The 17,754-nt window shown below is 40.8% G+C and overlaps 1 protein-coding gene across 1 annotated transcript in view; it reads left to right on the top strand.

The window, feature by feature from the left end:
• The window catches only part of LOC105390376 (ankyrin-1), an 84,414-nt gene that overhangs the window by 16,058 nt on the left and 50,602 nt on the right, over positions 1–17,754 (top strand). Inside the window, exons 10-17 of the mRNA XM_048630889.1 lie at positions 722–921; positions 5,153–5,306; positions 5,973–6,206; positions 6,498–6,596; positions 6,848–6,973; positions 8,507–8,705; positions 10,115–10,208; positions 13,197–13,305. Of these exons, the coding sequence (XP_048486846.1) occupies positions 722–921; positions 5,153–5,306; positions 5,973–6,206; positions 6,498–6,596; positions 6,848–6,973; positions 8,507–8,705; positions 10,115–10,208; positions 13,197–13,305 (1,215 nt within the window). The remainder of the gene's footprint in view (positions 1–721; positions 922–5,152; positions 5,307–5,972; positions 6,207–6,497; positions 6,597–6,847; positions 6,974–8,506; positions 8,706–10,114; positions 10,209–13,196; positions 13,306–17,754) is intronic.

Below are 17,754 nucleotides of genomic sequence, written 5' to 3'. Positions count from 1 at the left end.
TTCTTCTTTTACTATCGTTCGTGAAGAGATATAGGCATATAAATAAGGAAATCAGGCATATTATCGCCTCTCCACATAGCGTGCAAGAAGAACAGACTCAAAGTTGTCGAGTTGCTGCTCAAATACGGTGCTCTCACTAGCACCGTATTGCTGCAATATTGCTGGTTCTTCTTTTGCTGTAGTTTCTGAACAGGCTAATTCAATTAGATTAGTTTTGTTTAGCTTATTTATTTTCCACATTATGACAAGACAGAATACGTGAGAGCGAGAGAGAGCCCACATAAACGTTAACAAAGTAGGCCAGAAATACAATTTAAAGCTGTTTTTATTAGCTCATTCAAAGCCACGCCAATATTTGCAATGTCATTCCTACCTAATGACACTGCTAAATAAAACATAAATTTTGCTTATGCATATTTTATCTGTGCCAAAGCGCTGTCTATAGGGTGTGCTTAGCACTAATACAGTCAGGGGCAGAGAACCTGACCCTCGAGCACTCATAATAACAATGCTTCTGAGTGGTGTCAGGTTTCTCCACCCCTTACTGTACTGACTAGCAATGATTAACAACACACCAACCTTACAGGCAAATCAGCCACCACCGAGTCGGGTCTAACCCCGCTCCATGTAGCCGCGTTCATGGGCTGCATGAACATAGCGCTGGTGCTGGCGGGGGGCGGCGCTAGCTAGCAATTATTAACCACAAACCAATTGTCCCTAGGCAAATCAGCGACCACCGAGTCCGGTCTAACCCCTCTCCATGTAGCCGCGTTCATGGGCTGCATGAACATAGCGCTGGTGCTGGCGGGGGCAGGAGCTCGCGTGGACGCGGCCACGGCGCGGGGCGAGACGCCGCTGCACCTGGCGGCGCGCGCGCACCAGCTGGACCTCGTGCGCGTGCTGCTGAGGAACCACGCCGCGGTGAGTTGTAGCGGCATGTTTCACACTCACACATAGCAGGCCAATCAGGCCCTGTAGCACAGGGCGCTATTAAGACGTGACAAGAGTTCTCCGTCGCGCTCGCTCTTGAGGCTACGCGATGTGAGTGAGCGCGATGCAAAACTCTTGTCACGTCTTAAATGCACTCCGTACTAGCCCTTCTGGCCATGCTAATTTATAGCATCATGTTTCACACACGTAGCCATGTCGCGAAAAGTTATATTGTCAGGTTTCACAGTCATACACACATAGCCATGCCGCGGTAACGCCTGGCATCGTGTTACACACTCACACATAGCGTGGACGCGGCCGCATATCAGGCTGTGTTAAGTTATATCGTCATGTTTCACACTTGACACAGTCATATAACTTACATACGACGATATAACTTACAGCCTCAACTCTCACTTACATAGGCTGGCCCCTTTTATTATAGCATCATGTTTCACACATATTATAGATTGGAGTGTGCTATGTATTGTGTAGGCGTAAGTGAAAACAGCTAGATTACTTTTTGTAATTTGGATTTTTATTTGGATGTACACGGTTAGACAGGTAAGACGATAAAGAGGAAGATGTCAGTTGTACATAGAGCACATTGCTTTTCTTAAATAGAATACAATCACACAATAAGGTTGTACTAGTTTATATCATTATTCCAACAGTGGCCCTTAAACTAGTATAATATTATGTACTGTGACCTTACTCCTTAAACTTGAAACTAATTCACACACTTAAGTTACAAAAACAAAAGTACTTATAACAGAAACCAAAATCATTTCAAAATAAAATCAGTCTCCATAAAATAGTGGCCCTTAATAAAACATTCAAATAACAACAAAACAGTAACACAACAATAGGGGCTTTTACCCTATAAAAATATAAGTAGGTACAACAACAGGAGCATTTACCCTATAAAACACATAAGTACCTATCAACTTATAAATACGTACACAACGTACTTACATAATAACTATGATACCTACTTAGATCAAACCTAATATTTGAACAAAGTAATTATGTTTCTCTCTAGTTACTGGCTTTGTCATGAAATCAGCTGGCATATCATTCGTTGGCATAAAACACAAGTTTATAATATTTCTAGCTATTACATCTCTGATAAAGTGATGCCTTACATCGATATGTTTGGTCCTAGCATGAAACATCATGTTTTTACATAACTTTTGAGCTGATTGACTGTCATTATGGATCAATATCTTAGAAAATTTTCCTAACAATTCATATAGCAAAGTACGGATAAATAATGCCTCTTTACATGAATCTGATATTGCCATATATTCAGCTTCGGTACTGGAGAGGGCAACTGTTCGTTGTTTACGGCTCTCCCATGAAATAACAGAGTTACCTAATTTAAATACGTACCCTTTATATCACCTACGGTCAATCTCGCAGCTGGCCCAATCGCATCAACGTAACCTTTGACATCTAGGCCGCTCTTACGATGCGATTCACCCTGAGAACTCACACATCAGTCGGAGTCCATAGAATCCAACGTAGAGTCTCCTGGTACATAGGTGGGATCAGAACCTGACGTTTCATCGTCTGACAATGACAACTCAGAACTTGATGCCCTTGACACCACGCTTCGCCTCTCTGTAGGGACAACCTGCTGACTTGGAGAAGGACCTGCACTAGCAGCGGAACCATCAGATGGCATCCTTTCCTCGCTGCTATTTGCCGAACAGTCCAACACCACCATGTAGAACATGTCACCATCATTACTAACTTTCTTGAAAAACTTATTTTCGAAGAATGTGACATTTCTAGCTTTTATGCACTTACTTGGATTACAAGGATCTAGCAGTCTGTAGCCCTTACTGTCCTCACAGTAACCGACGAATATGTACTCTTTGCATTTGGAATCTAGTTTTGTTCGATTCTCGGTAAGAGCATACACTACACAACCAAAAGTACGTAAATGGCTTAGATTTACCTTTTGATTGGTCCATCTCTGTTCAGGGGTAGCTCCAGGCACAGCACGGCTTGGGCTTCTGTTTTTTAAATATACAGCCGTATTAACAGCCTCTGCCCATACCCTCTGGTCTAGTCCAGCGTCCTGTAGCATACATCTGGCCTTCTCGACGATCGTGCGGTTTGCCCGCTCTGCCACTCCATTTTGCTGCGGCGAGTGCGGGATAGTAGTTTGATGTCGGATGCCATGCTTCTTGAGGAATTCCCGGAACTGACAACTAACATACTCACCTCCATTGTCGCTACGAAGCTCCTTGATTTTCTTGTTTGTTTGATTCTCCACCATTGCCTTGAAATATTTGAAGTTTTCGAAAACTTCACTTTTATTTCTTATAAAATAAACAAACGTCTTTCTACTGTAATCATCGATAAACGTCAATACATACTTAGCACCACTGAAAGATTGCACAGGCATCGGACCACACAGATCCGTATGTACAAGCCCTAACACATCTGTGGCTCTGCTCTTTGATGCCTTCGGAAACGGCAAATGACTCTGTTTACCTTTGACACAAGCAACACATGCTTCAAATTTACCTACGTCATAATCAACACCATCACACATACCATTTTTCAGAAGACGCATGCTTCTGGCATTCAGATGACCCAACCGGCGATGCCAAGTATCCTGGGTAGTTTTGTTCCCAGATTTAGCCGCCATGGATAACTCCTTCTCCTCAGGAACAGCAGACTCACTGCTTAAATCTGATTCAATCTGTGGACAAACAAAACAGTTGCCCTGCTCCCTACCTGATGTTCCATCATTCAACTGATACATACCATTTACATGACTGGCTGTGGCAATAACCTCACCATCATCATATATTTTACAACTTTTATCATCAAAAATAACCCTATAACCCTTTTTAGTTATAGCACTGACAGATAACAAGTTGGCTGTCAGTTTAGGTACATACAGAGCATCGCTGATAGTCTTTACTTTTTCCAATTGAATCTTAACATTACCCTGTCCGGCTGTAAAGATCTGCTCACCATTGGCAACGCATACTGCAACAGGCTTGCTTTCACGGAAATCAGTCATCATTGATTTGTTTCCACACATATGACTCGTCACCCCGGAGTCCAGGTACCATCGATCACGCCGCATCTCCGCTGACAGTGCATTCAACATCAGCGCTCCATTCGCCCCCTTTGCTTGACAGCTAGTAGATTTGTTGTCGTTGCTCGGAGTGCTTGACTTCTTTGGGCAGTTCTTGATACTGTGTCCTGGTTTCTTGCAGCGATAGCATTTGAAATTCTTCTTTGCTACAAGTGCTGTGGCCGATTCATCTTTACCTGCTCTTCTTTGGCATTCTTGTTGTAATTTCGCTTTGACAACTTGGCTCGACAGCTTGATATCCGAGTTCTCAAGTGCCATTATCAGTGGGTCGTAGTCAGGTGGCAACCCACTAAGCAATATTACCGCCAGGAAATCGTCGTCTAGAGGTGCTCCTATGTCTGTAAGTTGCTGTGAGACATCACTCACCCTGCCTATGTAGTCTTCCATGCTTTGACATTGATCGTACTTTGTCGCGAAGATTATCCTCAAAAGACTTAACCTTCTGCACAATCCTTTGTCTTCAAAAGCTTTCTGTAAGTTGTTCCAAGCTTCGTAAGCTGTGCTCGCGTTTCTTACGTATGTGAATATTGACGGCTGCACCGACAAACATATCTTCGCGAGAGCCTTTTGTACACGCTTTTCGCCTGAACAACTCTCACTTTCGCAGCAATCCCAAAGATCTTCGTGTATAAGTAACATTTTCATTTGAAATTTCCAATTAGTATAATTATCCATACCTCGTAGTTTTTCTAGAGGAAAAACAGTCGCCGCTGTGTTCGCCATACTCATGACAGTTCACTATTTTACGATAATTAGTTTAAATATTATCAAAATAATATGCTCAGTGTTTTATTTAAGCTCTGGGCCCATAACCTATTGTGTAGGCGTAAGTGAAAACAGCTAGATTACTTTTTGTAATTTGGATTTTTATTTGGATGTACACGGTTAGACAGGTAAGACGATAAAGAGGAAGATGTCAGTTGTACATAGAGCACATTGCTTTTCTTAAATAGAATACAATCACACAATAAGGTTGTACTAGTTTATATCATTATTCCAACACTATGCCGCTCAGTCGCTATCTATTTGCGCATTGACGCCTTCCGAGTTCCATTTGCGCTTGCACAAACACAATATTCACATTCTATTTCACCATTCCAGGTGGACGCAAAAGCTCGTGAAGACCAGACAGCTCTCCACGTAGCAGCCAGACTAGGGCACGCGGACATAGCGGCTTTACTACTGCAGCACGGCGCGTCGCCCACCGCCGCCACGACCGACCGCTACACGCCGCTACACATCGCTGCTAAAGAAGGTAACATCAATGACCTACATATACTGCATTCATTCTTACATGGCACAAAAGATAAACATTCTTTGTGCTTATACTTATACGTAGCAGCTAGACTAGGTCACGCGGACATAGCGGCGCTACTGCTGCAGCACGGCGCGTCGCCCACCGCCGCCACGACGGACCGCTACACGCCGCTACACATCGCTGCTAAAGAAGGTAATATCAATTACCTACATATACTGCATTCATCGCACGTTCACTGACACAAAAGAAGAAGACAGCATTCATTCTTACTTGGCACAAAAGATAAAAAATCTTTGTGCTTATACTTATACCTGACAAACGGGGTGGAAGAAAGGAGCATCCGCGAGTGATGTGTCACCTGTTCGTTATTACTTATACGTCTGATGCACGTCTAGTGTATCTCTTTTGTCACCGACACTATAAGAAGATCTTACACCAACAGGCAACAAACATCACAGCAGGGTAACCCTTTCATCACGGCAACAAACGCCATTCCCTCTCTAGTGGTTGTTATTGACAAACATTGCATTGCACATAAATTAAGAAAAGTCAAAAAGATGCCATATGCCAACCTTTGAGCTACAATGAAATATCTACTACATTGATATCCACAAAACAAAAATAAAAACAAAATTACTCTAACCTTTGTTTTCCCATCCCCAGGCAAAGACGAAGTAGCATCGATCCTTCTAGAAAACGGCGCCGACATCGAAGCGGAGACCCGCAAAGGTTTCACACCACTCCATCTAGCGGCTAAATACGGAGACATCAATGTAGCGAGGCTGCTATTGGCTAAGGGAGCCCAGACCGATGCGCCGGGCAAAAGTCATATCACGCCACTGCATATGGCCACGTATTATGGGCATCCTGATATAGCGCTGTTGCTTTTGGATAAAGGTAATTCATTATTAAGATATTTAAACCCTAAACGACGTAATCATAAACGTGACGTGGATCAATGTTGATAAATTTTGTAACAGAAATAGGTAGGTATATTTAACCTAGGAGAGTATAGTATATCTAGTGCGGATAGCTATTCTACTATTACGGCAAAGTCGCGCTCCTAATGCTATGAATACTCGTACTATTAGCATTCGTTCTTTAATGCAATGGCTACCATTTTACTAACTTACTTTATTCAAGATACATGATTTCTAGTACTAATGTTTATATTTATTTCTATTGCAGGAGCATCACCCCACTCGCTTGCTAAGAACGGCCACTCGGCTCTTCACATCGCGTGCAAAAACAATCATCCGGATATTGCGTTTGCGCTTTTGGAACATGGTAAGAGATAAGATAACTATTTCACACTGTGTTTGCACTCGTAAGAACTCATTTAAAGCGATGTATAGCTCACGCGGAAAAGCTAGCTTTAAAATAAAGCCTCTATTTGAGGCACAGCTGTGCCACCGCCCGCCAAGTCGCTTAATAGCGAACGTACCTTAATTTTCTTGTAGTTGAGGTCTTTTTTGACCTCCTATTACTTCTTTATGAATAAAAGTAGAAGCTTAAATTGTGTATACTTGTCCGAACAGACGCAGACCCGACCGTGAAATCCTCCGCCGGCTTCACCCCCCTGCACATGGCGTCCCAGGAGGGCCATCTCGACTGTGTGGAGATGCTGCTGGAGCGGGGAGCCGCCAGCGAGCCCGCCAACAACGGTCAGTACTAGCGTGGGACACCCCCCGCCACATGGCCATCTAGACTGTGTGGAGATGCTGCTGGAGCGGGGAGCCGCCAGCGAGCCCGCCAACAACGGTCAGTACTAGCGTGGGACACCCCCCGCCACATGGCCATCTAGACTGTGTGGAGATACTGCTGGAGCGGGGAGCCGCCAGCGAGCCCGCCAACAACGGTCAGTACTAGCGTGGGACACCCCCCGCCACATGGCGTCCCAGGAGGGGCACATTACTAGCGTGGAACCTGTTCGCTGTGAATGGAAAGGTACCAATGTGGGATGTAATATGGATACAGATAGTCATGCATCCAGAGTGGGACGCCACATTCTCTCGGACACAACATTCTAAATTTTTGTCCCATTTGGCATGTCCGGGTAGTAAGTTAACACCCTGGATTCACACATAGGTAAGAAAGTACTTTTTATCCCAGCATTCCCGAAGAAATAGCTGGTCTATGTATTTTATACACCCGCCGCCGATAGCGGTATCTAAGTACAGTTCCCCAAAATTGATAATGCACATAGAAATCTTCGTCATTGTTCGGCAACGGTCGTATTCCCGAGCGTTAGAAAACTATTATGTATTTAGAGTGGTTAAGTGCATTTTCTTCATGAAATTTTAGTAGAATTATGTAATTGGTGCTAAAAGAGATAATTGATTTATCAGTAACGAAATTTGATTCGATAATTCATAATATTCCATAATATTAAAATTTACTTCGAAAATGTTGCAGTTGGTACTTTTCAAGTGTCTTACTGAAGCTGATGTAAAGATGGATGAAAGAAGGTTTGAATAACACAAGGTTTATATTATAAGGAGAAATGGATTTCAAAAACAGGTTTATATAAAAAATTGAAATCTCAGTTCAAAAGTATTTACAGCACTGATTATTTCATATTAATTAAATGTTTACATTAAAATCTCAGTTCAAAAGTATTTACAGCGCTGATCATTCACAATAATATTACAATTACAAACGTGGTCTTTTGGGTGTGGCTTTATTGGCAAAGTGAAGTCTATCATTGTGACGCATATTTTATTCTTAAATGTGCCTCATAATATGACATCGTCAAAAATAATTAAAGTTGAAATTAAATTCACATTTGAAAAAAATAACAAGAACGATGTAATTGCAGCTCTTTATAATTCCACAAAAGTAATATTGATCTTGACCTTGAGACCCTTGACTGATCGGTGACAGCCACCGACCTCCCAAATTGTTTTTGATTATGTGTCACATGATATTGACTACTATTTCTTTCGAACAAGGATCAAAATGCAAGTGCTTTGTTTAAGGCACTGATTCGGGTGTTTCCGGGAATACGACAGTTTGCGAAGATTTGCATGTGCATTATTAATATGGGAGAACTGTACATTAATGGCAGCTTATGTTCTGGCTAAGTACAACGACCCTACAAGACGAACAATGCAAAGTTAACTTTGCATAAACATTATGTTAAATATTTTGTTACAATTTCTGCTTACCAATCCTAATCATTCCCACCTCTTTTCCAGGCCTAACCCCCCTCCACCTGGCCGCGTCCGAAGGCCGCACAGCCGTCATCAAGACCCTCGTAGCCCACGGCGCGGACGTCCGAGCTCGCAGCCGCGACGGATACACGCCTTTACACGCGGCCGCTCATCATGGACATAGTGGCGCGGTCAATGAGTTGTTGCAGGCGAATGCGGATGTCAATGCGCAGGCTAATCATAAGTGAGTTTCCATATCAAAGACACATTTTCTAGTAAGAGAGCACTCAGTATAAAATACACTTGATCCGAGTTTACGCGTATAAAAATAGGCCGACATCCGACTACTAAACCGCTATTATTGACTAAGTGCGCCCGGTTTCCGAATTACCAGTCTCGGTCCGAGCCAACCCTTATCGCTTTGTCTATCTTTGTCTATAGACACTCGGTCTAGACACAAGCTGTATATAAAGACACTCTGTCCGAGTACACTGTTCCAATAGCGCGTAAGTAAGCGACAGCTACACGCCTTTACACGCCGCCGCGCACCACGGACATAGTGGCGCGGTCAATGAGCTGTTGCAGGCGAATGCGGATGTGAATGCGCAGGCTAATCATAAGTAAGTGAAATACGCACTTTTTTCATATAAGCGCTCTAAGATATCAAAAGTTCATAGGATTTTATACGAGCAGCGTGGTCGGACCGAGCAAGCTTCCAAGAGTAATTACACAAAATTGTATTGATAATTAGCTCCGAGCTGCATTATCTATGGTAAATAAGCAATTCAGTAACTAAATATCGCTTTCCGAGAGTGCTCGGATCCTAGACACTCGGTCTAGACACTAGCTCTATATAATGCCACTCGGTCCGAGAATACTATTCTCGCTACTACGCCGCCGCGCACCACGGACATAGTGGCGCGGTCAATGAGTTACTGCAGGCCAATGCGGATGTCAATGCGCAGGCTAATCACAAGTGAGTACTATCCAGCATCTATATATCCATTTTTTTATGATAATGGTGAAATTAGTTTGGTTCGGCTTGTAATAAGGCTTCATATGTGTGTGATAGCTCCAAAGCGTATACAAATAGAGCGCAATCCGATAACTAAACGGCTATTGTTGCCTAAGAGCGTTTTGTTTCCGATCTACCAGTCACTCGGTCCGAGCCAACTCTTATCAAAATCAAAATCAAATCAAAAGTGAAAGTGCTCACATGTATTATGAGTATTTACCTCTACACATTAAGAATTGCACCCGAACTTACTGACTTGCAAAAATATCATTCCGTTTTCTACCATCCCCCTGTATTTTATGTCAAACATTTTACTACAAGTTTTTATACTCTATGTATCTCTCGATAGCTGATAGTTACTTTCGTACGACTTTGACACATAAAATGTTGCATTTTGTCAAAAATCGTATGAAAGTAACTGTCAGCTATCGATAGATAGAGTTATTGAAACTGGCAGTTCAAGTTTATTGTCACCGCTAGAGGCGCCACTTTGTATGCAGAAACAAAGTAACTAACATAGTTTACGAAAACTATTCAACCTTTTGACAGACCTTATAGCTCATACCACGGCCGTAGCCGCTTTCAGTTTACATGTAATTTTTTCCAACACCCTGTATAACACAGCTCATTGTCCCCAGGTTCACGCCACTGCACCAGGCGGCGCAGCAGGGGCACACCTACATCATACAGCTGCTGCTGAAACACAACGCCGATCCCAACGCACTGTCCTCGGTAAGAACCACCAATACATATTATCCCGATGTTTAAACAATATCCTGTAAGTAACTTAAAGCCACTAATGTGATCAGGACGATGGCCTCCTCGCCGTATCGCTCTCCAGCGATTTTGGCGACTTTTTACTTGCTCGAAGAATTTAGGGACTTGCTCCAGAGATTAAACTTGATCCTAAATAAGCCCTTGGCTACGTTCCCAGTACACTGCTTAGAAATAATCTCAAAAACTCATCTCTTTCAAAATAATACACGATGAACCATGAACCCTCCCCACTTTTCCTCCGCCTTCAACATCCAGCCACTACCGGTCACCACTATAATTTGTAAAATATAGCATGAGTCCGTGAGTGAGTGAGCTGTCATAAGCCGTACAGTACAGTCCATATTACTGAAGAACTTTCTCCAGGACCTCAAAGAGCAGCCTTGGTCTGAGATTTTGAAATATGACGATGTTGAGATAATGACTAGCCATTTTAATGATTTACTTACATGTATTTTTGATAAACACTCCCCTTTGAAAAGAATAAGAATTAACCAAAGGCCTCGCCCGTGGTTAACTGATGTAGTTAAGCACATGATGTTCCTTAGAGACAAAGCATGGAGCAAAGCTCTTGCCACAAAAACCGAACGTCACCGCAGGTATTTTAAGGACCTCAAAAACTTAGTTAATTCCGCCATAAAGAGCGAAAAGCGAGCTTATTTTAATTTTTTTGTCAATAATAATTTAGATAATCCTAAACAAATGTGGAAGCACCTTAAACAGACTGCGGGTGTGTCGGGTAATGCCGCATTCCCATCCATACCAAAAGTATTGAATGACCCAGAAAAAATTAATTCCTTTTTTTTGGACGTCCCTGGTGATGCAAGAGCTGATAACAAATTGGTGGAGTTCTTTAAAGAAAACAAGTTTACAGAAAGTCAATTTAGTATTGATAATTGTTCTGAAGAAGAGGTGGCTAAAATTATAAATTCGATAAATACCAACGCTTCAGGACATGATTTAATATCGATTGGTATGATACGTATGACGCTCGTAGTTACACTCCCAATCATTACTCGCATTATCAACAAATCTATCACCTCAAAAAAAAAATCCCGGACACTTGGAAAATTGCTAAGGTTATTCCACTACCGAAGGGAACCACTGTTGAGGAGTTCAAGGATTTGCGTCCAATAAGCATCCTACCAGTGCTATCAAAGATTGTTGAAAGAGTGGTATATACTCAACTGTCCAAGTATTTGGAGGCTGAAAATATTCTTCCAGACATGCAGTCGGGTTTCCGCGGTGAACACGGTACAAGCACAGCACTTGCACACGTTACAGACGAAATAATACAAGCGTCGGACTCTGGTAACGGAAGCATATTGACGCTGCTTGACTTTTCCCGCGCGTTTGATTGCATAAATACCGAGTTGCTATTGGCTAAGATGAGTCACTATGGCCTTTCGAAATCGACATGTGAATGGTTTGGTTCCTACCTGTCTAATAGAAGCCAGTTCGTGCAGGTGACTGATGACGAAGGTAATCAGGTGAACTCATCAGTAAAACATGTCACACGTGGTTGTCCACAAGGCTCAATTCTGAGTCCTCTAATTTTTGTCTTGTATACGGCTGATTTAATTGGATGCATCACCTTTTGTAAGGTCCACCTCTACGCTGATGACACTCAGGTGTATTTTTCATTCAAGCCTAAGGACACTAGTGCGGCTGTGGAAAAAATCAATAAAGACCTGGATGCAATATCTGCATGGGCTCAAAAAAACACACTGGTTCTAAACCCAAACAAATCAAAATTTATGGTATTAGGGACACGCCATCAATGTGAATCGATTATTCAAATGAACCCTTGTATTGAAATAAACCAACAAAGCATAGAAAGAGTCACAAAAGCGCGAAATTTAGGACTCGTTTTAGATAGTGAACTTCGCTATGTTGAACATATTAACAATACAATAAGGAGCGCTTTTTTCAGACTTAAAGTTTTGTACCGTATTTGATGTTATCTAACAGAAAGGGTTCGTATTTTGCTAACAGAATCGCTTGTTTTGTCACTGTTCAACTTCTGTGATGTGGTGTATGGGCCGAGATTGTTTGCTAAAACTGAACGTGCGATACAACGTGTACAAAACGCATGTGCGCGCTTTTGCTTTGATATTCCAAGGCGATCTCATGTGTCACCATTTTTGAACCAAAAAGGTATTTTAAAGATGTCAGCACGCAGGAAATTGCACCTCGCATGTTTGTTTCAACGAGTTGTACAAAGTAGGAGACCGAAATACCTATATACAAAATTTGTTTGGGCAAGGGATCACTGTACATATCATCACACCAGAAGTAAGGAGAGCCATAAAATTATCATGACTAGGCACAACACTGAGGGCTATAGAGGTTGTTTTAAACATGCGGCTTCCAAAATTTGGAACGATTTGCCCCCACCATTGCATGAACCGATGACAAATATGACTTTTAAAAAGCATTTGAGAAGAATTTATTTCAATATCCAAAATAATTGTTAAAAGCCGTATTGTTGAGAAAACTTTTATGGACACCTGATGTTATTATTATATTTTGATTTAAGCGATGCAATATACTGTTTACTATTGTTTATATATAGTGTGTTTAATACAAGTTCCGTTGTTTGTTTGCATAATTATGTTTAACGTAAGTGCATGCACAGGGACAGGCTGAAAAACAGCGTTGCGTTGCTGCCCTGCAGCTCGCAGCAGATGCTGAGTCTGCCCCTTTTTGTCTCTAATTTATTATTAGTTTTAGTTTATTTTCATTTTAATATGTGTTATGGAGACAAATAAAAATATTTTTCTTTCTTTCTTTCTTTCTTTCATATTATTAGTCTGTTATTTGTCATTATTTGTTAGTTTTCAAGGCAAAACCAACTTTATTATGCAGCCATTATAATCAAACGTGCTATATTTGACAAAGTATAATTACTATGGTTAACATTTAATACGTATAACCTCTCAACAGACCGGCCAAACCGCGTGCGCCATAGCGGACCGGCTGGGCTACATCAGCGCGGTGGAGGCGCTGCGGCCCGTCACTGAGAACACGCTCAGCCAAGCCGTCGGCGACTCTGGTGAGTACTAGCATAAGGTTTATATTCATCAAGCGCGTCGGGGATAAATACTAGAACTGGTTTGTGTTTACCGCCGTGTTGGTGTTGACATTAGGTTGATAATTTCAAAGAATGAGATATGGTACCGTAGGATAGTGGGATCCCCAAGTTAAGTCAATTATCGTTTGCTAGTTTGTTGCTTTGCAGGATTGAAATTCTGTTCCTCGATAGGGCAGGTCAGGGGCGTTAAGGGAAACAAAAAAATAAAAAGTACCTACGTGTTTTCGTAGGGTTGCACGTTTAGTCGTTTAAAAAAAAAGAACCACTTCTTTCACACAGGCAACAATATTGATACAAAAATAAAGAAAGAAACGTAACGTTTACGTATTTTTTGTAACAATAACTGTGTGTTATCTTTTGATTTGTTGTGTGCCAGATGAAACCGCCTTTTTCTCTATCATTTTTGGCGGATGCAGTAACCAAACTTCTTTAGCTTATTTTGTGTTTGCGGCGGTGCGTTTCCTGCAATCTAAATGTGTGCATAAACTGGTGGATATCCGTCACACTCACTTGTTGTTGGAAGGTCGCCAGGTTTATTCAGAGGTGGACGAATAGATACAATAATGATCAAGGATTATTTATGTTTGGTGCTAAAATTTCTAAATGCGACGTGACTCGGCTTATATTATAGTACCTATACATAATAAAATGCTGAGTACATTTTCGTCCATTATTTGCTATTGTAATCTTTAGATGATCTCTCATTAATAGTAAAACAAGTTGTCTCCCAAAACACGCTTAGCAGGCTGCTTGAAGATGTACACCATAGTACACATAGCACCCATACCAACTCTTGAAACATTTTGTTTCATCTTATTAGAACCTATGTATTGCTATAGCTAACAGATAAACAGGTACAGTATAAGGCAGATAAATCTGACCCCTCTCAGAAGCGTTGTTACTATGAGAGGCGGGTCAGGTTTCTCTGCACCTGACTGTACATTATCAGTTGTTCAAACAGGTCCTACCCCCGCAGACACCTGTGCAAATGTGCAGTTGCAAGTGTTGCGGTATGAGTCATGGCTCTTGGGCGAGTTTATAACTGCCTTGGCCTTTCCTGTGGCCGCTACACGGGCTCGTTATCGACGTGGATAAATTTGTTTAATTCCAATCACAGCGACGTATTTATGGCGTGTCGCGATATAGTGACGTTTATCTACGTTGATAACGAACCCGTGTAGCGGCAGCTGGCGCCTAGATTAGCAAGGACAAGTTACATGGTTTATTTTTACAGTATGAATTACTTGTGCTGCGTAGTTGACAATAGATAGACATTCTGTAACAGGAATAAAATCCTAGATCACATATCTGCCTACCTCGTAATTAAAGGTATCATAGGCGTGAGTTTGTGGACGTACTAAGTGGCTATTTCCAATATGAATGGTTCGCGGTACGATACCTGGCCGTGCGTGAGTTGTATAACGTTCTCGGAAAGAAGGTTGGATCAAATGGCAGCCATTGTTAAGTACAAATTGTTCGTACGAATCTGAAAACAGATACGGTACCTACCTTTTTTTGGTCAGTAAGGCTCGTGCATAGTTTTCTTGAGTTTAGAACAGTTTTTAATTTGGGAATTAAAGTTATTAAATAAATGTACCTGCTCAAAATAAAATTTATTAATTCAGCCAATTACAGCTCTGCATGTCAGACCTAAGTTATCCTTAACTTGAACTTTATATTTTTATAAATAATTGTATTTTTTTATTTTTCTACAAAGAAGTGACAAATGCTTTTAATTACATAATTATGTAGCTCCAAAATCTGCGTCGTCATCTTCAAATTACAGTGACCTAATGACCGTATGAAAAAAAAAATAGGAAAATACAAGAGTTACAAGACAATAGAGCGGTGAAGTCATCGTTCCGAATGTAGAGACCATGACTCATTCAATATGTATTTACACTATTTACTATGGTGTTGCATTTTTGTATTTTAAAATCAATAAGTAGATAGATGTTTTGTTTAACTAAGCACATAATGAATACATGGCGCTAGGCACATGTAGATCTTTGCTGAATAGGTAAACATTGTTATGATGCTGAGTTAGTTCCTATTTCAAAAGTTAACTACATAACACTCACGTACTTAAACTCTGTAACAAGTAGGTCTTACCTAATATTTTATATTGAATAATAAAAATAGGTCACCACTTGATGAATAGCATTTAGCCTAGTAAAGGGTGAACAGTTTGCCTACTCTATACACAGCCTTATCAAAACTCTCGGCTAACTGAAGAAGTTGTTATCTTGTATCAGCTACCGTCTCTACCGTAACTTTGTTCAGTATTAAGGCAAAGGGGGTAGGGGACTGTTGCTGTAGTAGCAAATTCGTAGTCTCTACCTAGTGCCTACCCCGCTAGAAGACTGACGCGAATGAGTAGAGTATTGTAGTATCAAAAGTGAAATTATGTGATACACGTAACAGTTTTTTTGTGTCTGATTTCACAGCAAACAAGGGGTTAATTAGATAGATAGGTAGGTAGGTATAGATGCATTCCATGAATAATGCAAGCAACAGTATGTTGTGATCTCATCATTACATTACAAGCTATGAATATTTATCAATTTGCGTACAATAGCCCAGTTTTTAGAAGCGATGCCCATAACATGATTCATTGAATTGTATTCACAATTGGCTTTATACGTGTTTTATGTCGTAGAAATCTGTTCATTGGTTTTCTCTGAGAAGGGATATCATGTTCACCTACTGTTTATGTAGACTTCATGGTACTTGGCTATTATTTATTTATTTTCTTAGATTATTGGTACCACCTATGTTTGGGCTGTATCTACTTTATTTTGCATGTGGAGTGCGAGTTTTTTCACCGTTCGAGCAGTGAAATGTAAAAGCATTTTGTACTTGTGCTTTCCACCATAGAACTTGTAAATGAAATCTTCTCGTTTTTTTTTGTTTATCGCTACTTGTAGAATATGTATAGGTATACAGTGAGGACAAAGGTTATACTATTCGATGTTGATTGAAGTAGATTAGCGGGGCCGAGTTGTTTGTATCAGCGGCGGTGATTGCCGCCGTCATTGGATGATTGGCTCCTCGACCGGGCATCAAGGTTGATGTAATGCATCACTCTACGTAGCTTGTCTAGTTCTGTATTGAACTAATATTTACTGTGTTATTTTATTAGGTACATACTTGCAGTTCGCCCCGTGAAGGATTCCTGTCCGTCAGCATTTTTTCATAACATTTACTGACTTTTTGAACCTTCTGTGGTCTACCATAAATAATTCAAAACCGCATCAGTAGCGTTAGCCCTTAGATGATCTCACGTAAAGAGCACCACAACCATTCGGCTTAGTTGGTTTGGTTTGAAAAGTCCACATCCACATACTTTATAAGTATGCTCTATCTAGCTCTAACTTTTGTACATTTTGACTTTGAAAACAAACAAATAAACGACACTTTCTGCTATCACCTCGCAACTGCTTATATCGCATTCGGCCATCTTGGCATACCTCCATTGCGATGCTATGTACGGGGGACATTGACACATAAAATTAATTTATTCTATCGATAAAGGATAAGAATAGAACTTGTTCCACGTATTTGCAATACCTTTTAGAGGTGTCGTAGTCCTATAAAATGACTAGTAAGTAATTCATTTTGATAAAATTTTACGGTAAAGAAAATAGGTAGAACCCGTAGGACACAAGATAGTTTAAGGGTACCTAAATACATACAGGTATGGTTATATAATATAATGTATAATATACCTATATCTAAAACCAGACATAGTAACGAATACATAATTCAGGAAAACAGAATACGATAAAATTAATGATAGTTTACAAAGTGATGTTGGAGTATCGGACGGACGGTGACCTCATCACTACATTATGTATATTATTTCGAATAAAACAGTTTTGTTGTTGATATTTTCTATAATTACCACAGAGCTACAAACTAAACTGAACTAGTAAAGACAAAAAAAATGCCTACTCGTCAACTCATCTGCTTAGGTATAAGTACAATATTTTTTATACGTGCTAGATACTTCTTCTAGAGTCTAGATCTTTTCGTGCTATAGGAAGTATCGTTCGTTAGTTTACCTCAAACATTTCTGTTACTCAACTGCTTAAACATACATAAAACATAAAGGTTTAACTTAAACTATGCAACAAAACAAAGTAACCTACGCGACGTGACGTCATTCGCGATAATATCGGGATTAGCATTCTGTACGAGTTGGAGCTCTATGTCGAAAACTTTTTTTTTTTGCATGAGGACGCACGTGTCTGCAGCGTCACTGATACAAGCGGCCAGTCGGCGCGCGACCTCTCCCGGTTTATCACGACACACACAACTAAACCAATCGATTCAATTAAAAAGTAAAACGTTCCAAATTTAAATTTGATTTGAAAATTCGAACGCTCTCGGAAGTTCGTGCTGGTAATT

The sequence above is a fragment of the Plutella xylostella genome, chromosome 27, assembly GCF_932276165.1.
Source record: "Plutella xylostella chromosome 27, ilPluXylo3.1, whole genome shotgun sequence".
NCBI classification, from domain to species: Eukaryota; Metazoa; Arthropoda; class Insecta; order Lepidoptera; family Plutellidae; genus Plutella; species Plutella xylostella.
Note: the sequence above shows the minus strand (reverse complement) of the source record. Positions and strands in the feature narration are given on the sequence as shown.